Source organism: Hevea brasiliensis, chromosome 14 (assembly GCF_030052815.1).
Source record: "Hevea brasiliensis isolate MT/VB/25A 57/8 chromosome 14, ASM3005281v1, whole genome shotgun sequence".
Taxonomy (NCBI): domain Eukaryota; kingdom Viridiplantae; phylum Streptophyta; class Magnoliopsida; order Malpighiales; family Euphorbiaceae; genus Hevea; species Hevea brasiliensis.
Genome location: NC_079506.1, coordinates 49,425,808 through 49,451,790, shown reverse-complemented (window position 1 = coordinate 49,451,790; position 25,983 = coordinate 49,425,808). Strand labels below are relative to the sequence as shown.

General features: G+C 33.8%; 2 protein-coding genes across 9 annotated transcripts; one reads left to right on the top strand and one right to left on the bottom strand.

Moving 5' to 3' along the window:
• Positions 1–2,625: 2,625 nt before the first annotated feature.
• Positions 2,626–5,267, top strand: LOC110670960 (sister chromatid cohesion protein PDS5 homolog C). 8 transcript variants are annotated; one of them, XM_021833285.2, is made up of 4 exons: positions 2,626–3,120; positions 3,785–3,997; positions 4,609–4,663; positions 4,784–5,267. In XM_021833285.2, the coding sequence occupies exons 1-4, from the start codon at positions 3,094–3,096 to the stop codon at positions 4,804–4,806; spliced, it is 318 nt and encodes a 105-aa protein (XP_021688977.2). In that variant the 5' UTR covers positions 2,626–3,093; the 3' UTR covers positions 4,807–5,267. The 8 variants fall into 8 exon arrangements, 3 of the variants coding, with proteins under 3 accessions (XP_021688977.2, XP_021688976.2, XP_057991345.1); XR_002497991.2 differs by lacking the exon at positions 3,785–3,997; XR_002497990.2 differs by having other exon boundaries at positions 3,957–3,997; positions 4,609–5,267.
• Positions 5,268–7,050: 1,783 nt separating this feature from the next.
• On the bottom strand, positions 7,051–9,553 carry LOC110670971 (gibberellin 2-beta-dioxygenase 6-like). Its single transcript, XM_021833303.2, has 3 exons — positions 8,972–9,553; positions 8,464–8,785; positions 7,051–7,736 (listed from the first exon to the last, which is right to left on the bottom strand). The coding sequence occupies exons 1-3, from the start codon at positions 9,421–9,423 to the stop codon at positions 7,482–7,484; spliced, it is 1,029 nt and encodes a 342-aa protein (XP_021688995.1). The 5' UTR covers positions 9,424–9,553; the 3' UTR covers positions 7,051–7,481.
• Positions 9,554–25,983: the final 16,430 nt, after the last annotated feature.

Here is a 25,983-nt window from a genome sequence, read left to right as displayed (position 1 = left end):
TCACTTTTACCTAGCTCTAATGTGCTAAATTCGACGTTCTCGAAATTTTTGTGTTTTGAGTTACTATTCACTATACTATTCAAGTCAAATTGTTGACTTTCTAAGGCTTAATAGATATGGGAATTCCAACTTTACCCACATACCACATTTTGGTCACCAAACTTGTTAGTTTTGGTCATTTTCTCAATACTTAAGTCTTTTAGGCAAAATTGTCAAATTTTTGGTTTTGGAGTCCTAAGTTGCACTGTTTCATTGGTCATTTTACTGTTGGAATTTGGCAAAACTTCCTTCATAAAAAATGTTTCCTATTGTCTTAAGTTTATTCTCCTTTTTGAATCACCCCAATTGGAGTTTTTTAGCTCAAGTTATAAGCAAATTACATTTACTGTTCATGCTGCAGAATTTTGGTTCTGCAGATTTGTTGATCCAACTTCGTTCAGCAATTTGATCAAGTTAAGTCCATAATTTGGTCTAATTTTCTTCATATGAAATGTTCTACTATGTCTTAGGTTTCCATCGGTTCAAGAATCTCCTAAATCGGAGTTTTCTAGAGAGAGTTATAGCCATTGAAACTTTACTGTTCAAATGGCAAATCTACAGTTTGCAGATTCAGTGACCCAACTTTGCTCAGTAATTTGATTTGGTTAATGGAATAATTTGGCTTTGTGTTCTTCATAAAAGTTTTAGATCTATATCTCATCTAACCACTGGTAAAATTTCAGCTCATTTAGACCTTCCTAGCTCGAGTTATGACCAAATGAACAAATACTGTTCATTTGGTCAGTTTGTGCAGTGGCAGCCTGCAATTTTTCAACTTTGATCAATTTGTTCACTAGGTTTTAGTCACTTTTTGGGCATGCTTCCTAAATGAAAATTGTGTCATTTAGTGCCTATTTTTATCCCCAATTAGTCCCATATCCATTGTATTTGTAAAATTTCATTTTTTGTCCCTTAAAGGGAATTTTGGTCATGCTGCCAGCACATGACCTTATCCAATCCGAATTGGCTTTTAATTCCAACACTTCTAACACACCTCATTTGGTCACAAATGACCATTTTTCACTTCACATTAGGTCAAAGACATCATTTTACCATTTCTCCAAATTTTGTCTCCCAAACCTTAGGTCCAAAACCCTAACTTCCATGTTTAACTCACTTGTTGAATTCTAATTGCATACTTAGAAGTTATACACTCATTCACACTTAACTAATTCATAATTTGTATCAAAATTATCCATCCTCAAACCTAAACCCTAGCTGCCCACATTTCTATTTGGTCCACCATGCTTGATTTTATTCACTTATTTGTTGCTTACAAATGTAACTTAGCTACTTAAACATAAATTCAAAGAGAGAATGAAGGAAGAGTACCAACCTTAAGTGAGCAGAATTTTTAGCTCTAATTCTTCAATTTCACTCTCTTTTTCCTTTTCTTTTCTTCTTCAAATGCTTCCCCAAGTGAAGTTAACAAGTTTTTATGGATTAATTTGGGGACAAAATAAGGTTAAGTGGGTGGAATCAAGCTTGTATCAAGCTTCCATGAGAGTTTTTTTGGTGAGGGAGAGGGAGAGAGAATGGTTCACGTTTTTTTTTTAGAGGATGAAGTCTTTTTCTTTTTTTTTTTTTCTTTTATTTTGTTTTTATCCCTATGGAAGACCCAAAAATCTATTTAATTAATTTATTAATTATATGACTTATGGTATCATGCATGATATCATCTTCCTACACCTTTTTAAATTTTTCATTCTCTCTTTTTTTTTTTTTCTATTAGTTCTTTAATTTAATTCTCGATTCCGAAATTTTCTTTTCTCCGATTTTATTTGACAGTTAGGTCAGGAGTCAGCTCTCGGGGTTAATTGACCAAATTGCCCTTCGCCGGTTCAACACGATTTGCAAATAATTCTATATTTCTTCCGGCTCCCTGACCTAATTATTTGACTGGCTTAACAGTTCTTTTTCGTGATTTTCTCTTTTCCACTGTGTTTATAAGAGTCCTAAGGACCGCAGGTCACATTTTACGGTTCGAAATTTGAGTTTAAAATGACTTCGTAGTCGTTCCCGAGAAGGTCACCAATCGCTGTGACTCTTGGCTCGTTTAACTTATTATGTTCTGTTTTTCTTATTTTTACTTAACTAATTGGACATTACTAATTATTTGTGTTTATAGGTTATCTAGTTGTCTTAGATGTGGTTCTAATCCCCTTAATTGTCAGGACTGACTCCGGTCACCGGAACAGTGAAATATACCAGGCTATGCAAACATGGGTGTTACACCCTCTGAATCCTGAAAAAGGATAAAGTCCTTGGTACAAGCATTTGTATGGAGACATTGGGTCTGATGACTCAGATTATGATAATTATACCTTGAGCCCTAGCTAAAATTTCATGTGACTCTCTCAGCCTCGGATGCTTTCTTATGACCATCACCAGTTTGTTTGTATTAAACTTTAGTCAGTATCTGTACTTAAAAATAATGGTGTTTGTAATAATGATGTTTATCCATTCATGAAAAAGCTGTAAAGGACCATAGAGTCCCACTATCTACTGTCTTATATTTGGCTTTTCCTACCCTTTTCTACTGTATAAGAAAGGGTTTGTAATGTATGGAAGCAGGAGGAGGGGTTTGATAACTCATGTTAGGTGGAATCTCCTTACTTATCTTTGAGACATTATGCCATTCATTAGTTCTTCTAAGGTTGTAGGCTCACGCAAACCCTTTAGCTCTAATACTACTAATGCAAGCCATCAACTAGGCCATTCCCAAGGCCATGAATAAGGTGCCCTTTTGTTTTACTAACCTTATCAGAATAAGGGGACCGTAGCAATAAATCAAGAATTATGCATAGTAATATTATTAAATTTAGTGGACAATATTAAAAATAATCTGCCTCAAGGGGGCAATGGGGCATGTAAATTCGCCCGTGCGTACAGGGATGCTGCGCAGGACATGCTTGATCTGTTTTTGGGTCCCTTGCTCAAGAAACTGCTCTAGAGGATGAGAAGAGAAGTGCGTTTACGAAGGATGTGGATTTGGTCTATGAGTTGAGAAGGCAAAGTTAGAATGATGTTGCAGAAGAAATAGTTCTCCTGAATATGAAGAAAAACAGTGTCAAAGACAAGGTATCCTTGTTACTTGATTGAAAGTTGATTTCCAAAATTCTTAATTGAGACCCAATTTTTAGAAAAAGCAGAAATCTAGAAGTTTTGGTGATCCTCTTTGGCAAATCTTTTCATCTATCGAATATTGTTTTGACACTTTTTTCTCATCACATCTTCATCATATTCACACTTCCCTAGGTGCTTATTTCTGCTCCAGCATCTTGGTTTTTTCAATATATTCATGGACATAATTTAGGAGTTTAGAGTGCTCAGAAAGGATTTCATGTGCAAAATATGGGCATTAAATGGCATATTTCTGTTCATAATTTTAGTGAATAAAGCACTTCAATGGACTGGATATTTGATAGAGCTGGCCTTTTTGCTTCACACGCTAATCATGAACTTTTCTATCTCTAATAGTATGTTTTTCTTCTCCATGGCCTGTTTGATGACATTGCAATTTCTTAATTTTTTTTATTCTTTAAAATCCAAAACTGATTTCCCATTTTCTATTGTTTGTTTTCTATATACTGATTTTTTTTTATTTTAATTTTATGTGAAATATTGATTAATACAACAATAACTTGCCACGGACAAAAAGCTTGAGCAACAACTTAGGAAAGCTGGGACTAAGCTTGTTAACCCTCCTTCTTCGGCTGATGAACTTCTTCCTTTTCTCTACTAGGTTAAGAATTGTTTATCAAAAGTAGAGCAGTTCCTTATAAAATCAATGCAAAATACGTTTGGCCCATCTATTAAAGCATTGGTTGCACAACACTTTTTTAGGCATTTGGATGTTGATGTTAAAGTAGTAGTTGGCTCTTGTATTAGTGAAATAACCAGAATAACTGCTCCAGATGCTCTTGAGGATGATGATCGGATGAAGGTTGTATTTCAGGTGATTGTCTTATTATTTGAAAATCTAGCTGACGAGTTTAGTCGATCATATGGTAAAAGGATTTAGATTCTTGAATCTGTTGCGAAAGTTCGGTCATGTGTGATGATGTTGGATCTTGAATGTGATGTTTTGATAATTGAGATGTTCTAGCATTTTTTTTTTTAATGATATAAGGGATCATCACCAAGAGAATATCTTTTTCATTCATGGAGACAGCCATTAGAAGAAATTTAAGACGTCTCTCCAAAATTGCTTTCTCCTCTTTTAGCTATTGTAAAAAGCGGCAATGTGGAAGTTCTACCTGTTGCTTGTGAGTTGGGATAAAAAGTACTTCAAAGTTGTGCTAACAAGGTTAAGCCTTACTTGCAACATGTTGTGCAATCATTGTGTATTTCCTTAGATGATTATAGTGAAATAATGCCTCTATATGCCAATTTGGTACTGTTGAACAAAATGATGCCCATGATACTGATGTAACTATGTTAAAGAAAGCAAATCAGTTGGAGTGTCATTGCTGATAAAGAAATAACAGCTGCAGCAGGTTCTCCTAATCAAGCTGATCCTATAAATAATAAATCTTCTAACTCGGTTGTTTCAATGGTGTTGCACAGAATGGTGAAGGCGATTCCTTGGCAGATTCTTGTTCCTTAAAGACACAAGATGATGGTAATCATACTGATCAGTCAAAAAGCATTGACATGTTCAGCAATATTAAGAATGGTATTTTGGATACCAAGAAGAAAGTTAAAAGTCTATCTAATTCTCTTTTCCTATTACATTCACCAGCATTCAGTTGCAGTTGTGACTGATTTTATCTTTTCGATCTTCTTGGGGATGTGAGGAAAGAATAAAGTTCTTCATTCAATCGTATTGCTACCATCAAAGAAGATGAAGTTGCTTGTTCTTCAAATTCAGTTTCTGATTCTTCACCACAACAAAACTCAAGGTTGAGTTTTCTCTAATGAGAGGAGAATGATGTAGTTAATGAATATTCAATTTATGAATTATGTTGATTTAATTTTTCATTAAAATTTAATTAGGAAGTAATATTTTTATTATTTAAGAATATATAAAGAGTTTTTAGGTTTAGTATTTTCCTATTTAGCATTGGTTTGGGATTCCTAATCAGAGATTGCTTAGTAATTTCTTGTTTAGAGTTCTAACAGGACTAGTTAATAAACTATAAATACTTATGTCTTCTACATATTTTGATAGAGTTTACTATGATATTATTATTGAGAATTAATTAAATTTGAGTCCATATTGAGAATTTTTTTTCTCTCTGACTTTTGTTTCCTTGTTCTACATCAAGTGTTTTCTTCTCTTAATTTCTGCATCATCAGGGCTACTGTTCACAGTGCTTGGAACATCTGTGAAATACTCTCTTTTCTTCACCGTAATCTCATTCGGCCCCAAAATTGATCCTTTCAGCAGGTCAAAATAAAAGCTAATTTATAGTAGTTTTCCTACTTTATTCATTAATTAAATCAATGAAACCATCCTAAATCTCAGTTTAAGTTAATGTCTAGAAATTCCAGCTTCATGGTCATGTGATTTTAGTCAATGGTACATCCTACTTTTCCCTCAAACAACATCCGCTTCAATCCCAAATTGTTGTAAATTATGGAACCCCAATTTTGTATTCCCTAATCTTAAATTGTCAATTATATCGATCTTAATCTGCAACAAATGAATGTGTAGGATCAATCTTAATCTACCCCAGATGTTGAACTTTCATTGAAGGTTGAAAATTTTTCGAAAGAATTTGGAGCTCTCTTAACACAAAGGTCTTGAAGCAACATGTCGAAACTTATGTAAATGGTATAAACAATGGAAATCACTGAGGAGGAAACAAAAGGCATGATGAAGAAGTCGGCTGTTGTGCTTGGCAAGAAATCTGTAGAATTGGCCATTGTTACCATCTTCAAAATCATTCCTAGTTCTGCCTCAGCAATTTCTTCAAGCCATGCTACTTACTGACTCCTACTTTTGGAATTACCAATATTACTTGTTCTACTTCAAATTCACTGGAGTAAGGCTGCATAATTTGATGGTTTCTTGTGCTGTGCTAGCAGGTGAGAGTGAAGTAGTGTTGAAATGCCTGCCTGTCCAGCCAGGTAATTCTGTATAACTGAGACATGATAGGCTCTATGGACTTCTTAAATAGTTACTAGTTGCAACCTGGGATTCGTTTGGAAAGGCATGACTGAATCACTGAAAATCGTACACTTGAGACTTGAGAGAGACATCATCGGTAATTAACGTTTGCAACTTGGGAGGACTTCTGCAAGGCTGCACTAAGGTATATATTTATAGAATGGCAGGGAGAATTCAAACAGTTTGAAAGTCATGTAAGAGGAAGCAGTTTCTTGTGTTGATTGCCGAGCTTGCCTGGCCTAACAGTTCTATTACATTTGGAACAAAAGAAATCCAATAATCAAGACAACTGATAATCTGATATGCTTGTTTGATTGGTCTTGAACCTTGTTAAGGAATGTGTGAGAAATGAAGCTGGGAGTGAGTTCAAGACAAGTACTGGACAACAGAAAGTATCTTTTGGTTTAGACAATAAGTTGTCCATGTCTGCGGTGAAGCTCTTGTGGGCTAGAGTTCTCCAATCACTTTTAATTTCTTTTATTGTTGTTGTTATTATTATTATTATTATTATTATTATTATTATTATTATTTAATTGTTTATTCTCAAATAGTGGTTGTTCTTGAAGCAGAACATGTTTCTTTTCATTTTCTTAATTTGGTACGCCTGATGCCTTAAAACTGCATGTGATATCAGCAACCAAAGACATTATTGGGTCTGTTAGTGAACACAATTCTTCAAGCCTGTAGTTTATTTAGGCTAATCACATTATTTTATTGGCCAAGCCCCTTCTCTCTCTCTCAAAGTAGAAGGCTATGAGCATCCAAACTATTTAAATATTTTCTTTAATTGTTATTTTATTCTCATTGTGCATAAAAGGTGCCAATATATATTTATATACTTCATATGGAACACGACCATACAACAAAACCTTCATACTTTTTAGTTAAGATGCGTGGAATTAGCCAATTATTTTATTCAAAAAAATATAGAACCAGAATGGATGGTTTTACGTCTACTACCAGTGTAATACAAGAACTAAATGCAAGAAGTAATCACGCATGGTATATATTTATTAAACCTAGTGGTGGTCTTTTTTCCTTGGCTTATTGAACCAATGTATACATATTCCTCTTGTATGATTTCCAGTAGGGAACCTAAATTTCTCCCATTTTGCTTTGAATCAATGGTGAATTAATTTGAACTTGTGTAAATACCGAGTATTCTCTTGTGTTTCCCCCCTGCAGAGCTGAATTATGCATGATGAAACCTTATGCCTTGGATGTAATTTCTTTCTTTAGTTTTTCACATTCAGCTGTAATGAATTAATTATGTGGTGGAACCATTAGTATTATCTCTGCTTAGCAGAGATGCCCAACCTTTCTGAGATTAGTTACTGATTTCATGTGTATTTTGAAGTAGAAATCTTGGAAGGCCTATTTTATGGCCAGTTTTCTTGACATCCTCTTGAACTTGTCTCCTGTACTCTCCGAATGTGAAATTTCTGTACATGGAAGGCTCTGTGCAACTCCCTATCAAGGAGTCGTAAGAAGGGCATAGAAAGTAGGCCACTGAGTATCTCTCCATCTTTCTGTTGGCCATCACCTTGTGCTCCACACTCTTGTAAACATCATTGCTCCATGCCTGTCATCCACATCAAATCAGTTACAAATCAAAAGCTTGCTTGCCGTGTGTGTGTGTGCGCTCTCGCTTGTAGCAGGGGTGTGCATGGTTCTTGAGATTCTAAACTAAGCAATTGTATCAAATGGACTCGTACCAATTCGAACTTATTTTATTTTATTTTATTTTATTCTAATTTTTCACTAAAAAAAATTAAGTTGGATTCATATTGATCCAGAAATTTTAAAGTTTAAATGGAAATTTAAGTTTTTTTTTTTATTTATGAAAATGATTGTATAAAATTATTTTAAAAATCGAAACTCAAATCAGAACCAAGGCGAATCAAAATTGAAGCAATGCTGAAGAATTAAATTTAAACCATATTGAAATTTCGATTCTAGTTACTTTGTAGACCTAGAAGCAAAATAAAAACTGTACAACCCTAATGTACGCTAGCATATAATCTCAACAAGAGAATATTAGGTAGGGTAGTTTAATTTTCCCTCCCTCTCAAAACAAAGTAGGCTCCATTCCTAATTTTAAATATCTCAGTCTGGGACCATGTTGGACAAAGATAAAATGCGAAAATGTTATGCATTTTAGCCATCACAATCATCATCTTCATTCAATGTTATTGTTAATGGTCTTCATGTTGACCTGCGAAGCAGACAATTTGTAGCATTTTTTTTTTCTAAGAAATATTATATATGCATGCACTGACATAAGATTGAAATGCAAGTTAAATTTGTACCTGAAAAATATCTCCAATGTTGACTATAAGAGCTTCTTGATTAGGTTTTACAGCCACCCATTTGGAATCCTTCATGAGTTGAAGTCCACCAACTTCATCTTGATGAAGGATTGTAAGAAAATCACTGTCAGTGTGGGGCACTAGGCCAAAGATCTCCTGAGATATTGGGCAGGGTGGGTACCGATTCAACCGAAGAAAGCAATTGCTTTCATGACACACGTCTTCAAAAACTTCCATTGGATGACCCAAGTTTTCTGCCAGGACGCCTGCAAGCAACTTGGCTAGTTTTGACATTGCCCCTGCAACTTCCATCATCACTTCCCTGTTGATTTAGTAACGTGTTATTACCAGTTCATGGAATTATATTAAATTTACTTTAAATGCAATTTTAAAGCCTGGAATGAACAAATTGACGTGATTTCTGATTCTTGTTAGTTCAATAGAAAATTATGTGAATGTAAGCAGCCCAAGTGTGAAGGAAATTGCATTGGTAGATAAAAGCAGGTACCTTAAAGAGGTAAATTCTCCATAGCAAGCTTCCTCTGAAATTTTGGTGAGAGGAATGTGGAAAGCCTCAGACCAGGAGAACTGCTTGGGACAGGTAGCCTTTGCTGATCCCCATCTATATGAATTGTTCAGAAGTCCACAAGTAGCCTTCTTAGGAAAAGGTGTTTGAAACAATTTCACTTGCTCTCTTCTTATATTCCTGAGTAACTCAGGGCTTATACCATGGTTCACTACCTGAAAGAATCCCCACTCTGATGAAGCTCTGCAAATAGCCATAGCGCAAGCTACCCTCTCCATTTCATTGCCACTGTTGAGGCCATTCAAATCTATCAGTGGGAGTTGGCATTCCTCCATGATTACTCCCCCCTGGGGATCATTGCATTCCACTGCAGCAGGAATTTGAGCAGAAAGGGCTCCATAAGAGAGCAAGAGAGGTGGGTTTGATTCGATCATTGTTGGTTAATGAGTGAGAGTCTGCAGGTTGGAACTGGGAAGCATCAAGTTCTAGTTATATATATATACAGAGAGAGAGAGAGAGGAGTGGTTGATTTTGGAGGGAGGGAGAGAGTCCTGATTCCTAAGAGCACAAAGAGAAAAAAACAAGAGGAACAGTTCCCAAATGGCGACAGTTGTCGCAAGGAGAGCAATTTACTCTGGAATTGTCTTGGGAGAGACCATGGCTAACATTAAACTATTAAAAATTTAATATAAAACCCCTCAATTTTCAAATTTTACACAATAAAATCATTCTAATCTCCAATCACCAGTTTTTCAGTTATACATTGACCTAGACAGTTCCAGTGTAACGCTTAATCATCATTTTTCTTTACTCTCTCAAGTCATGTGTAAATTAAATCCTTCTACTCTCTATAGAGCAAATAATTTTTCATGTATAGAGAGAATAATTTTATACTTTGCATAAAAAAGTAAAGAAAAATATTGACTAATCGCCATGCTGGATCTGTTTATATCAGCATCTAACTAAAAAATTAGTAATTGAAAGTCAGAGAAATTTTACTGTATAAAATATGAAAGTTGAAGGGATTTTATGTTACATTTTAAAGTTAAAGGACTATACTGTTACAATCATATAAGTTCATGGACAGTTGTTAAAATTTTATCCATTAAAAATTATTGATTAACAAAAATGCATAATAACCAGAAGGATCAAAATTGATGGAATCGAACCCAACTTCTTTTTTGACTTTTTTTTCACGACATGAAAAGGTTTGATCAATAAGTAGGTTTCCTTGGCATTGCCTTTCCAAGTGGGAATGGGGCTTTTATTTTGGACTTCTAGCATATTTTCCTTTATTTAAATAACTCATCAGCATTTTCTTCTCCTTAAAGATTTTTTATTTTATTATATTTTATTTCATTTCATGTTTGTATTGTAACTTGAGATGGCTAGAAATATAGGCATTCTCAAGGCGCTATTGATACTAATTAAATAGGGAGTTGCTATGCAGTGAAGAGACGTGTATTTCTGTAAATGGAAGATCAATTTATTATCCTTTTATTAAAAATATTGTAACTCTAGAATTTTTTTTCCTATAGACTCAGAAAAATTTTTATTTAATCTGGTTCATTTTTGTAGCTAAATTAATACATGCATTTTGGATTTAGATGAATATAATTCAATTTTTGTTCAAAAAAATATTAATTTCTTTTTTAATAATTAAAATATTATTTTTCAATAACAAAATTATTAAAAATTTTAAAAATGTAATTAAAAATCAAAATCAAATAAATTAAGATCTACAAAACCCTTTTTTTTTTCTTTTGCTTCCAAAATCAAATTCAATTCCCTAAAATTCAATCTAAAGTATCCAATAAATCATCATCTTTGATAATTGACGGCTAATATTTGCTTTGAAGAAGAAGAGATTTGTAAACTATCATTAGCACTCATCAGTGGCTAGGTGAACTTGATAACCCTTACCTTGTGTCTGGAGGATCTTATTTAAAATTCATAATTTATTAATAATTTATATTAAAATTAATTTTTTTTTTTTTAAATTTTGATATTCAAACATAGCATTAAGTTATTGATATTGATTGGAGGACGAGTGTGTGCCAATGTAAAAGGAGACTGATGGAAATTAAAATCAAGGCTGGAGCAAATTTAGGAGGTGGTAATGATTTGAGAGAGATAGGAAGATTGACGGGTCTGTGAGTTGTAATGATTGTGGGTTTTAGAATATAAAGGGAACTTACACTCTCTAATTTGTTCTTTGTCTGCAAAAATTATTTTGCCTGCAGATTTATTGTCTCTAGAACAAAAGAATGAATCTAAATAAAAAAGAAATGAATTTAGTGTAGAAGAAATTTGGGAACAAAAGAATTTTGATTTAAAATAATTTTGGGAAGAAAGGTGCCTCCATTATGGAGGAACCTTTTAAATTTTTTTTTTTATAAAATTTGTTTCAAATAAATTAATTGATAAAAAAAAGTTTAATTCAATTCTTATTCAATCTATTTGATTTCTATTTTTTAAAAATATTTTTTTTAAAGTTTAATATAAGTTAGTTCTTTTATTCTAAATATAAGAATTGACTTTTTTTCAAAAATAAAATTGATGAAAAAATAAATCAATTTAATTAAATTTTTATAAAATTGTAGATTCCAAATAAGGGTATATGATTTGACTTAATTAATAAAATCTTAATGAGTCGGTTCTTCTATTCAAAAAGTACACTTGAAGCCCTAAAATTGGAAAAATTATCTCTCTCCTTTTCCATTTCCCTCTTTTTCCTTATCTCCTCCTTGTTAAGACCCAACCTGATGAGGACATTATGGTGGACCTTGAAGCACCACAATTCAAAGGAGCCATAACAAGGTCAAGAGCCAAAGCTTTGTAAACACTAATCATAGAGCAAGAAGCCCTAACACATTCGGCTAACACTATGGAGAGTCAATTGGAGTGCTTTACAATATTGCAAATAAATATTCAAGGTGATCCTAGCTTGACCGAATTGAGAGGAAGCTATTTGGAGGTTTGCTGACTTAGCATGCAACGTGGCATGCCATGTGGATGGTGACGTGACAGCTTGGATTAGGTGGCAGCATATGTGGATGATGTGTTGGCATACTCATCTACCACCTTGGTTAAAGTCATTATCTATTGCACAAGTGATGAGTGGGAAATGTCATTATCCAACCTTTTTGTATTTTAGTAAAAGCTAATATTCCAAATCTGGTTACAAGACAATGGCGGACTTTGGGGGAAGAAATCTGACTTTGGAGGGCTTCCTTTATAGTTAAGTCATTAAAACATTCAAGGAAAGGTGTTGTGTAATAACCAGCCAAGCATGGACCATTAGGCATTTTCCTTGCTTGGCCAAATAGCCATATAAACCCCTTTTTGTTACACCCTACCCCTCTGTAAGGCATAACATGATCCCGTAGTATACCTAATGAATTATCAACTTCGTCTACTGATAACCCATTAAATACACTACAAGGGATTTTAAAACTTTTTTTACTTTTTTTTATAGTGGTGAGCACTATTTACAGGTGTTAAAAACCTTTTTGAACTGAAGTAAAACAGCTAACACACTTGGACTATTAATAATTTCTGTAAAAATTTTGACAGAATGCCGTCTGTATTTTGGACAAAACAGTTCTTCAAAAACCTGTAAAAAGCACTTCAATATTTTTCTCAATCTCAAACTCCAACGTAATTCAACACAATATGTTTTTCAACTCAAATCCACAATAATTTTTCAAAGACTGAGATAAAAGAAATACAGTATAAATTTTACAAGCCAAAATAACTCATAATTTACTTTACAACTTCAATGTACAATTTTAATTTACAACTGCTCAAAACCAAGAACAATATATACATACAATGAACATACATTACAGTACAAAATGCAAAATGTGGTATACTCAATATACCCGATGATCTCTCAATGTAGTACTAGCAGCCTAGTCTGCTGTCCTGTCAGTCTATCTACCTGCGACAGCAATGAAAAGCTATCGCTGAGTAAAATTTACTCAGTGGTGCATAATAACAATTTGAAATGCGATATATATAAATATTTTAGAAGCTGTTTAAGGGTTGCCATAGGTGTTCTTGGTGTGGACAAGCTAGAGGGACAACATTTGGTGTCCTGAAGATGAATCTCAAAGGCGCAAATACACTGCAGAGTGTGTTTATTCTTGATTTAATCTAGGGTTCTAAAATTAATTTGATTAATTTTAAAATCTTAAATGATAAATATAGATCCAAAAACATATTAAAATAGTTTTAATATATTTTTTATCATTGAAATCAAATAGATAAAAATAAATCTTGCATGATGCATGTGACCCTAGATGAAAATTTTTTGAATTCAATGGTATACACTTGTGTTTTTCACGCTTCTGTTCCTTCAATTGGCATCAGAGCCACTATATTTGCCATTTAGATTGTTGATTATATGATTTATTTATGTGTTTTGATCATGAGATGATTGATCCATTGCTGGTTGGATCAAGAGGTATGGCGGCATGCTTGATCTTCCATCTTTGGTGCACACTCTTTGGGTATCCCATGGTGTGCATGGTTTGATCCTTGATTTTGCAATTGTTGTATGATCTAAAAAAATCATCCTATGTCTAATTAAATTGTTTAATTAGAATTTTAAGCACACAATTAAATTTTGATTCAAATTAGAATTTTAAAAATTATTTGAATGTGATTCAAATCTAAATTTTAAAAGTTGTTTGAATTTGATTCAAATCTGAATTTTTAAAGTTGTTTGAATCATAATCAAATCTAAATTTTTAAAGTTGATTGAATAATATTCAGATCTGGTTTAAAAAAAAAAATGTTTGAATGTGATTCAAATCTGATTTTTTAAGAAATGTTTGAATGTGATTCAAATCTGAATTTTTAAGATTGTTTGAATGTGATTCAAATCTGAATTTTTTAAATTTGTCTGAATGAGATACAAATATGAATTTTTAAATTTATTTGAATCATATTCAAATCTGGATTTTTAAGTTAAATATGAGATATTCAATTTAATTTAAGTATGTATGTTTTATTTAATTGTTAAATAGTGATATGCATGATGGATGATCATAGACTATAAAAGACCAATGTGATTGGATTTATTTCTTTTATGTTTCTTTGGGATTATAAATTAATTTATTTATTTTAATTTTTTTGGGCATGTATTATTAAGTTTGTAATAATTTTTGGGTTGTAATTTCATTTATTTAAGTTCTTGTAAATTCGCCTTGGTATGCCAAGGATTACTATGTAATTGGATTGCAAGAAGTTCAAGGAGGTCAAGATCATTGGTGGGACCAGTGAGAGGAATTCAAGATCAAGTGTTGATTATGTACTCCTTCAGCAACTCTTGTAAAATGAATGAATGAAATGCCCCTAGGAATGCCCTAATTCAATTCTTGATGGCTCAGAATTGAATCCCTTAGAAAGTCCATGATCATACCATATTTACTGCTTATCCATGAATGCATAAGATGTATGGGAATATATGCAATTATATGATATATGCATGCTAAATGGATAATGTGCAAAGTGAGACCTTAATAGTAATTAGGATGACCATAAAATCTTCCAAACAAATGATTAGTTTGGAAATGCTATAACTAAAGTAATTATAACATGAGCCCTCCATTGAGGCAATTATTTTAAGAAATTTTAAATACTTGCATAAGATGCAATTAATTTAAGAGATTTTCTTAAGTTGTAAATATGTAAATGGTTTGGTGGCCAATATTGGATGTACCTGAGGACATTAAAATTATTTGCATAATTACTGGCTCAATGGGATCAACTTAACTAATGCAAGATAAGTCAATAATAGATGTACCTGAGATTTTGAGCATTAGGGGCTAGGTAAAGGATTGAACCTCACATGAGATGTGATGGGCAAGGAGTCGCTCGCTTATAGTTTACTGTAATTCCAATAACAGATGTACCTGAGGATGATCAATAGAATTATAAGAATTCAATCACCCACTGGAAATCCATCCAACTAGGATTTCCGTTTTCTACTTTGGTAGTGTAGGATTCGCTAAGTTAGTGGGAGGAGCAATTTGATTAAAAGACCATAATCATTTGGTTAATTACTTGATACATTTACTAATTAATCTGGTTATTTTCTGCAGTTAATTTTCTGATAATAATGAGCACAGAACAACCACCACCATCTAATATCCTTGCAAGCATACTTAATCGCAATAGGTTGATAGGACCTAATCTCTCTTATTGGCTAAGAAATTTTAAACTTGTCCTGAACCTTGAACATATAGGATATATTCTAGATTCAAATATTCCTGGTCCCTTACCTCCAAAGGCCACTCAAGAGGAACATGAAACTTTGGACAAGTGGAAGGAGCATGATATGAGAGCTAAGTGTTACATGCTTGCTTGCATGAGTAATGAGTTACAGAAGCAGCATGAGAACATGCAGAGTGTGAGTGAGATCATCCTTCACCTACAAGAGTTGTATGGTGAGCACAGTAGGAATGCTAGGTATGAGATATCTAGGCAGCTGTTCCGCATGAGGATGTCTGAGGGACAGAATGTTGGGTATCATGTCCATAAGATGATTCGGCTGATTGAGCAGTTGGAACATCTTGACTTTAACATGGATTTCCAACTACAGACGGATTTGATCCTTCAGTCCCTTCCTAAGTCTTTTGGGAATTTTGTGACAAATTTCCATATGACTAAACAGGAATGCATCTTGGCTAGTTTACTCAACATGCTGGTTATTGCCCAAAAGAATATACCGGACAATAAAGGAAAAGAGGTAGCTTTGATTGCATATTTTTCTGCTACAAAGTCCAATAAGAAAAAGGGCAATTAGAAAAAAAAAAAAAACCTCAAGTTCCAAGATCTTCCAAGAAGATAGCCAAACAGAAAAACAAAGATCAAAGTTGACAAAGGTAAAGGAAAGTGTTTCCACTACCAGCAGGAAAGTGTTTCCACTGTCTAGAGTATAGCAATCTAAAAGAATGCAATGCCATTATGAAAATCAACTCAAGTTCAAAATATATTTGGCACTTAAAATTAGGTCATGTTGCAGAAGATAGGATTGTAAAATTGGAGAAAATGGGGATTTTATCCTTATTGGGCTCTGAGCCTACTCCAACTTGTGAATCTTGCCTTCAGGGCAAAATGACTAGATCACCCTTTGTTGGACAAGGACTAAGAGCTGAAAATATTTTGGAACTAATACATAGTGATGTATGTGATCCATTGAAGGAAATGGTTAAAGGTGATTTTCATTACTTTATTACCTTTACTGATAATAAATCAAGGTTTGGGTATTTGTATTTGATGAAATACAAACTTGAATCTTTTGAAAAGTTCAAAGAATTTAAATCCGAAGTTGAAAATTAAACAGGAAAGAGTATTAAAGCTCTTCGATCAGATTGTAGAAGTGAATATTTGAGTACTGAATTTGATGAATACTTGAGAGAGCACGGCATTGTTTCCCAGCTAAGTCCTCCAGGAACGCCACAGTTGAATGGTGTATCTAAAAGGAGAAATCGAACCCTATTGGATATGGTACGTAGTATGATGAGCTATACTGATATGCCAATCTCCTTTTAGGGATTTGCATTAGAATCAGCTTTGTATATTATGAATAGGATTCCATTAAAATCAGTTTCTTCCATACCTTATGAGATATGGCATGGAAGAAAACCAAGTCTTAAGCATGTTAAGATTTGGGGTTGTCCAGCTTATATCAAAAACTGAACACTGATAAATTGGAGACCAGATCAGAAAAGGGTCGATTTGTTGGATATCCAAAAGATAGTTTTGGATGTTATTTTTATTTACCTACTTCGCAAAAGGTTGTGATAAGTAGAGATGCCACATTTCTTGAACAATAGTTTGTTCAAGAAAGAGGCAAAGGAAGGTAAATAGAGTTAGAATTGGAGAATTCTGACCAACCAACAGATCAGATGGATATAGATCCATCTAGTCAACCTACACCCGTTGATGAAACATCTACAGCTGTTCCTCGTAGAACAACCAGGGTATCTCACCCACCAGTGAGATATGGTTTCCTTCATGAAGAAGAACAAGAGTTGTCTAGTCATGAAGAAGTAGATCATGGAGATGATCCACTTACTTATGAAGAAGCTATATCAGATATAGATTCTTCAAAATGGATTGATGCTATGAAATCTGAGATTGATTCCATGTATAAGAATTAAGTTTAAGATCTTGTTGACCCACCTAAAGGTATTGTACCTATAGGGAATAAATGGGTTTTCAAGAAGAAAATTGATTCTGATAGAAAGGTAGGGACCTATTAGGCAAGGCTAGTGGCGAAAGGGTTTCGCCAAAGGCAAGGAATTGACTATGAGGAGACTTTCTCGCCTGTTGCCCTGCTTAAATCAATTAGGATTCTATTAGTAATAGCTGCATACTATGATTATGAGATTTGGCAGATGGATGTCAAAATAGCTTTTCTCAATGGATACATTGAAGAAAACATTTTCATGGAACATTCTAGGGGTTTTGAATCCCAAGATGGTTCCAAGGTATGCAAGCTCAAGCGATCCATTTATGGGTTGAAGCAACCTTTGAGGAGTTGGAACATCCGTTTTGATGAAGCCATTAAATCCTTTGGTTTTATCAAAAATAAGGATGAGCCATGTGTATATAAGATGGTTAGTGACAGTGCTATCACTTGACTTGTCTTATATGTGGATGATATACTCCTGATGGGTAATGACACAGGTATGTTGACAACTGTAAAGGTGTGGTTGTCAAATACATTCTCCATGAAAGACTTAGGGGAGGCAACCTATATTTTTGGGATTCGCATCTATAGAGATATAGCGAAAAGAATAATTAGTTTATCCCAAAGTCTATACTTGAAAAAGGTGTTAAAGAGGTTTAACATGATTGATTCCAAGAGAGGATTGTTACCAGTGATACATGTTATCCACCTTTCTAAAGAGATGTTGCCAAAGACACCTGAAGAAAGAGATAAGATGGCCAGGATTCCATATGCTTCGGCTATTAGATGTTTAATGTATGCAATATTGTGTACTAGGCCGGATATTGCATATGCTGTTAGTTTGTCTAGTAGGTATCAATCCAATCCAGGTTTAGAACATTGGATAGCTGTCAAGAATATCCTTAAGTACTTGAGAAGAACTAAGGATTTATTCTTGATCTATGGAGGTGGAAACTTGCAATTGGATGGTTATACTGATTCTGATTTCCAATCAGATATCAATGATAGAAAGTCTACCTCTGGATATATGTTCATTTGTAATGGAGGTGCAGTCAGTGGGAAGAGTTCCAAACAGAGCACGACTGCAGATTCCACTATCGAGGCTGAGTATATTGCTGCATCAGATGCTGCAAAGGAAGCCGTTTGGATAAAGATATTCATGACAGTACTTACAGTATTTCCTTCCATTGAGTCAGCAGTTCCACTACACTGTGACAACAATAGAGTAGTCATACAGGCTAAGGAACCCAGGTCTCACCAGAAATCCAAACATATAGAAAGGCGCTACCACATTATCAGAGAAATAGTTGGACGAGGCGATGTAGCCATGCATAAAATAGCATCAGCTGAAAATCCAGCTGATACATTCACTAAGCCTATGTCACAGACTCAGCTAGACCATATCTTGAGAAGATGGGTCTAAGATATTGCAATGAATGACTCTAGTGCTAGTTGGAGATTGTTAGTAGTATGCCCTAGAGCATATCATTTAGTATGTATCTTGTACATGTTTTTATTAATAAAAGGCATTTCCACTTTTCCATTTACATAAGATATTTATGTGTAATAGAAAAGGTCCATTGATATTTTGTTAGAAATTCTATTCTTGAGTTATTGAGAATATGAGTGACAGTATTTCTAGTACAAGTATCATAAATAGGTTCACAATCAAGGATACATCATAATAAGGACATGACTTATCCGGAAAGATTGTATTCATATTTGTTCCCAAGTTATTTATATGAGATATAAATAAGATAGAATGGTGAGTCCCATGACGTATGACAAACATGATAGGCACTTATAAATGATAAATTAGCCGAACCAGTGATACTTATGACAAGCACATGGAGTTTACTCTTGTCAATGTTTTGTCATAAATCATATTAGTGCATATAATCTTTAGACCTGAGATAGCACAGTTATCTTGCATATAGGTAGTTTGAGTTTGATACTGCTTTCATACTTGTACTATGTATGGGTATTTGGGCATGTGTTGGCTTCTACTAGTTATATATGGAGGTAGGTGTTGATCAAGATAGAATCTGTTCCTCTAAGTAAATAGAGATAAAATCCTACGTTCGTTTAATTGTTCTTGATGTTTCAAGTTCCTGGCCAGGACAGATAGATTTAATCAAAAAAGAGTTTCTGATGAGAAAATCTTTTTAATCAAGAACTGGAATTAAAAGAGAACATAATATTCATAGCAAATGGAGTTTGACATAAACCATGACTCTAGCTTGAGTTGGGATTTTGTAATAGAGAGATTTCAGTGCATGGTAACATATAATTATAGGTTCATTTAATGTAAACCTTATTACTATTTGGGTGACCATGGCATGCTATGCTAGGAGTTAACCATGGTCTATGAGGTGCATAAAATGATTTAAAGAAATCATTTATGGTAAGAAAGAGTTCTGATGATATTAAGAGTCGATATCATATCTCATTGCCAATTAGTGATGAGCTTAGTAAGTCAGACATATACACAAGTTATCACCTAAATAAATATGATTTAATTAATTAATTAAAGAGTTTAATTGATTAATTAAATAGGTTTGGTTTGCAATTAGATTGCAAAGTCCTTAGCATGACTTGAAACCAAATCTAGGTTATTGGATGTATAGTATAAGTTAAATTTATATTTAAAGTGTTTAAATATGAATTTAATTAATGAGAAATTAATTAATAAAGATTAATTAATTAATTTATATTAGATATAAATTGATTAGAAGAAGAGAAATAATTATTTTGGGTTGAGAACTCAAAATTAAGACACAGGGGTATTTTGGTCATTTCACAGGGTGACATGTGGCACCATGAGATGGTGACACATGGCATTACACATAAGCTTGCCAAATGTCTTTTAATCATGTAAGATGATTAAAATCAACAATTCAAAGAGATTTGCTAATAATCTTTTGAATTAAAAATACTAGAAATGATTTCTAGTGTTCTGTTTACATCTATAATCTCTCAAAAGGCAAAACCTAATTCTCTAATTGATTTGAAAAGCTTTAGAAGCTGTTCAAGGGGCTGCCCTTGGTGATCTTGGTGTGGAGAAGCTAGAGAGACAACATCTGGTGTCCTAGGCACATCCCAAAGGTGCCAAACACACTGCAGTGCATCAAAAGGTTAGTGCACTTTTTCTTGATCTAATCTAGGGTTCTAATGAATTAATATGTTAATTCTAAAATCTTAAATGGAAAATGTAGATCCAAAACATATTAAAAGAGTTTTAATATGATGTTTATCATTGAAATCAAATAGATAAAAATGAATCTTGCATGATACATGTGACCCTAGATGAAAATTTTTTAAATTCAATGATCTAAACTTATGTTTTTCATGCTTCTGCTCCTTTAATTGGTATCAGAGCCACTATATTTGCTATTTAGATTGTTGATTATATGATTTAATTATGTGATTTGATCATGAGATTATTGTTTCATTGTTGGTTGGACCAACAAAGGTGGCAGCTTGAGGAAGAACACCATGGTGCGCATGGTTTGATCCATTCAACCATCGCATGGCTATTTAGGTTTGTTTGTGGGCTTGGTTCCAAGGCCCATAATGAGGCCCATGACTAATTAAAGTGTTTAATTAGGAGTTTTAATCACACAATTAAATTTTCATTGATATTTGAATTTTTAAATTTGTTTGAATGTGATTCAAATTTGAATTTTTAAATTTGTTTGAATCATATTCAAATCTGGATTTTTAAGTTGAATATGAGATATTCAATTTAATTTAAGTATGTATGTTTTATTTAATTGTTAAATAGTGATATGCATGATGGATGATCATGGACTATAAAAGACCAATGTGATTGGATTTATTTCTTTTATGTTTCTCTAGGTTGTAAATTAATTAATTTATTTTAATTTATTTTGGGCATGTATTATAAAGGTTATAATATTTTTGGGTTGTAATTTCGTTTATTTAGTTCTTGTAAATTTGCCTTGGTATGCCAAGGATTACTATGTAATTGGATTGTAAGAAGATCAAGGAGGTCAAGAGCATTGGTGGGACCAGTGAGAGGAATTCAAGATCAAGTGTTGATTTTGTAATCCTTCAGCAACTCTTTTAAAATGAATGAGTGAAATACACCTAGGAATGCCCTGATTCAATTCTTGGTGGTGAAGGAACGGAAGCGTGAAAAACACAAGATTATACCATTGAATTCAAAAATTTTCACCTAGGGTCACATGCACCATGCAAGATTTATTTTTATCTATTTAATTTCAATGATAAACAACATATTAAAACTCTTTTAATATGTTTTTGGATCTGTATTTTCCATTTAAGATTTTAAAATTAATCAGATTAATTTTAGAACCCTAGATTAAATCAAGAACGATTACACTAACCTCTTGATGTGCTGCAGCGTGTCTGCGCCTTTGAGATTCGTCTTCAGGACACCAGATGTTGTCCCTCTAGCTTGTCCACACCAAGAACACCTATGGCAGCCCTTGAACAGCTTCTAAAGCCTTTTCTATTAATTAGAAATTCAAGTTCTGCCTTTTAAGAGATTAGAGATGTAAACAGGACACTAGAAACAATTTCTAGTGTTCTTAATTCAAGAGATTGATGGCTAATCTCTTTGAATTGATGAGAGATGAAGAGAAATAGCTGGAGAGGCTCAAAGTGGCGTGACATATGAGAGGAGAGGCTGCTGGTTATGTTTTCTTATCATAACCCCACTTAAATAGCTAGGTTAACACATTAAACCCTAGCCACATGTCACCTTTTGATTAGCTCTAGGTTTAAGTGACCCAATCACATTGTGCCAAGTGTCAAACCTATATTTAATCTTGATTTTAATCATCTTACATGATTAAAAATATTTGGCAAGCTTATGTGTTATGCCATGTGTCACCATCTCATGGTGCCACGTGTCACACTTCAAAATGACCAAAATGCCCCTGTGTCTTAATTTTGAGTTCTTAACCCAAAATAATTATTTTCTTCTTCTAATTAATTTATATCAAATATAAATTAATTAATTAATCTCTATTAATTAATTTCTCATCAATTAAATTCATATTTAAACACTTTAAATATAAATTTAATTTATACTACACATCCAATAATCTAGATTTGGTTTCAAGTCATGCTAGGGACTTTGCAATTTTATTGCAAACCAAATCTATTTAATTAATCAATTAAACTCTTTAATTAATTAATTAAATCATATTTAAATAGGTGATAACTTGTGTATGTGTGTGACTTACTAGGCTCATCACTAATTGGCAATGAGACATGATATCAACTCTTAATATCATCAGAACTCTTTCTTACCATAAATGATTTCTCTAAATCATTTTATGAACCTCATAGACCATGGTTAACACCTAGGATAGCATGCCATGGCCACCCAATTAGTAATAAGATTTACCTTAAATGAACCTATAATAATATTTTAACATTCACTAGAATCTCTCTCATACAAAATCCCAACTCAAGCCGGAGTCATGGTTTATGTCAAACTCCATTTGCTATGAATATTATGTTCTCTTTTAATTCCAGTTCTTGATTAAAAGATTTTTCTCATCGAAACTCTTTCGAATAAATCTATCTGTCTGGCCAGAACTTGAAACATCAAGAACAATTAAATGAACATAGGATTTTATCTCTATTTACTTAGAGGAACAGATTCCATCTTGATCAACACCTACCTCCATATATAACTAGCAGAGCCAACACATGCCCATATACCCATACATAGTACAAGTATGAAAGCGAGATCAAACTCAAACTACCTATATACAAGATAATCGTGCTATCTCGTGTCTAAAGATTATATGCATCGATATGATTTATGACAAAACATTGACAAGAGTAAACTCCATGTGCTTGTCATAAGTGTCACGTTCGACCTACTTATCATTTATAAGTGCCTATCATGTTTGTTATATGGCATGAGACTCACCATTCCATCTTATTTATATCTCATATAAATAACTTGGGAACAAACATGAATACAATCTTTCTAGATAAGTCATGTCCTTATTATGAAGTATCCTCGATTGTGAACCTATTTATGATACTTTGTGCTAGAAATATTATCACTCATATTCTTAACAACTTAAGAATAATATTTCTAACAAAATATCAATGGACCTTTTCTATTACACATAAATATATTATGTAAACGGAAAAGTGGAAATGCCTTTTATTATTAAAAATATGTACAAGATACATACTAAATGATATGCTCTAGGGCATACTACTAACAATCTCCCACTAGCACTAGAGCCATTCATTACAATATCTTAGACCTATCTTCTCAAGATGTCGGTCTAATCGAGTCTGTGACATAGGCTTAGTGAATGGATCAGCTGGATTTTCAGCTGATGCTATTTTCTGCATGGCTACATCGCCTCGCCCAACTATTTCTCTGATAATGTGGTAGTGCCTTTCTATGTGTTTGGATTTTGGGTGAGACCTTAGTTCCTTAGCTCAGATGATCGCTCCATTATTGTCACGATGTAATGGAACTGGCACTCAATGGAAGGAACTCTGTAAGTTACATCACGAACTTCTTCATCCAAAGCGACTTCTTTTGCGACATCGATGCGAGAATATACTCGACCTCGATGAGTGGAATCTGCGATCGTGCTCTGCTTGGAACTCTTCCAATGATCGCACCTCCATTACAAATGAACACATATCCAGAGGTAGACTGTCTATCATCGATATCTGATTGGAAATCAGAATCGGTATAACCATCCAATTGCAAGTCTCCACCTCCATAAATCAAGACTAAATCCTTAGTTCTTCTCAAGTACTTAAGAATATTCTTGTGACTATCCAGATGTTCCAAACACGGATTGGATTGATACCTGCTAGTCAAACTAACAGCATATGCGATATCCGGCCTAGTACATAACATTGCATACATTAAACTTCCAATAGCCGAAGCATATGGAATCCTGGCCATCTTATCTCTTTCTTCAGGTGTCTTTGGAGACATCTCTTTAGAAAGGTGGATACCATGTCTCACTGGTAACAATCCTCTCTTGGAATCAAGCATGTTAAGCCTCTTTAACACCTTTTCCAAGTATAGACTTTGGAATAAACCAATTATTCTTTTCGCTCTATCTCTATAGATGCGAATCCCAAGAATATAGGTTGCCTCCCCTAAGTCTTTCATGGAGAATGTATTTGACAACCATACCTTTATAGTCATCAACATACCTGTATCATTACCCATCAACAGTATGTCATCCACATATAAGACAAGGAAAGTGATAGCACTGTCACTAACCTTCTTATATACACATGGCTCATCCTCATTTTTTATAAAACCAAAAGATTTAATGGCTTCATCAAAACGAATGTTCCAACTCCTCGAAGCTTGTTTCAACCCATAAATGGATCGCTTTAGCTTGCATACCTTGGAACCATCTTGGGATTCAAATCCCTTAGGTTGTTCCATGAAAATGTTTTCTTCAATGTATCCATTGAGAAAGTCATTCTGACATCCATCTGCCAAAACTCATAATCATAGTATGCAGCTATTGCTAATAAAATCCTAATTGATTTAAGCATGGCAACAGGCGAGAAAGTCTCCTCATAGTCTATTCCTTGCCTTTGGCGAAACCCTTTCGCTACTAGCCTTGCCTTATAGGTCTCTACCTTTCCATCAGAACCAATTTTCTTCTTGAAAACCCATTTGTTCCCTATAGGTACAATACCTTCAGGTGGGTCAACAAGATCCCAAACTTGATTCTTATACATGGAATCAATCTCGGATTTCATAGCATTAATCCATTTTGAAGAGTCTATATCTGATATAGCTTCTTCATAGGTAAGTGGATCATCTCCATGATCTACTTCTTCATGAGTAGACAACTCTTGTTCTTCTTCATGAAGAAAACCATATCTCACTAGTGGGTGAGATACCTCGTTGTTCTACGAGGAACATATGTAGATGTTTCATCAATGGGTATAGGTTGACTAGATGGATCTATATCCATCGATGCATTGGTTGGTCAGAATTCTCCAATTCTAACTCTATTTGCCTTCCTTTGCCTCCTTCTTGAACAAACTGTTGTTCAATAATGTGGCATCTCTACTTATCACAACCTTTTGTGAAGTAGGCAAATAAAAATAATATCCAAAACTATCTTTTGGATATCCAACAAATCGACCTTTTACGATCGGTCTCCAATTTATCGTTGTTGACTTTTGATATAAGTGGACAACCCCAAATCTTAACATGCTTAAGACTTGGTTTTCTTCCATGCCATATCTCATAAGGTGTGGAAGAAAGCGATTTTGATGGAATCCTATTCGAATATATAAAGTGATTCTAATGCAAATCCCCAAAGGAGATTGGCATATCAAGATAGCTCATCATACTACGTACCATATCCAATAGTACGATTTCTCCTTCGGATACACCATTCGGTTGTGGCGTTCTGGAGAGTCGGTGAGAAACAATGCCATGCTCTCTCAAGTATTCATCAAATTCGATTACTCAAATATTCACCTCCACGATCGATCGAAGAGCTTTAATATTTTTCTGTTTGATTTTCTACTTGATTTAAATTCTTTGAACTTTTCAAAGGATTCATGTTTGTATTTCATCAAATACAAATACCCAAACCTTGATTTATCATCGATAAAGGTAATAAAATAATGAAAGCCCCTCTAGCCATTTCTTTAAACGGACCACATACATCACTATGTATTAGTTCCAAAATATTTTCAGCTCTTAGCCCTTGTCCAACAAAGGGTGATCTAGTCATTTTGCCTTGAAGGCAAGATTCACAAGTTGGAG

Excerpts from the sequence above, each read along its gene's own strand:
- LOC110670960 (XM_021833284.2), top strand. The coding sequence starts at position 3,094 with ATGAAGAAAAACAGTGTCAAAGACAAG. Across the intron at positions 3,121-3,784 it reads AAAACAGTGTCAAAGACAAG|GTTAAGAATTGTTTATCAAA; the intron begins GTATCCTTGTTA and ends TTTCTCTACTAG. Across the intron at positions 3,998-4,608 it reads GGATGAAGGTTGTATTTCAG|AATGGTGAAGGCGATTCCTT; the intron begins GTGATTGTCTTA and ends GGTGTTGCACAG.
- LOC110670971 (XM_021833303.2), bottom strand. The coding sequence starts at position 9,423 with ATGATCGAATCAAACCCACCTCTCTTGCTCTCTTATGGAGCCCTTTCT. Across the intron at positions 8,786-8,971 it reads GGAGAATTTACCTCTTTAAG|GGAAGTGATGATGGAAGTTG; the intron begins GTACCTGCTTTT and ends CTAAATCAACAG. Across the intron at positions 7,737-8,463 it reads ACATTGGAGATATTTTTCAG|GCATGGAGCAATGATGTTTA; the intron begins GTACAAATTTAA and ends TGTGGATGACAG.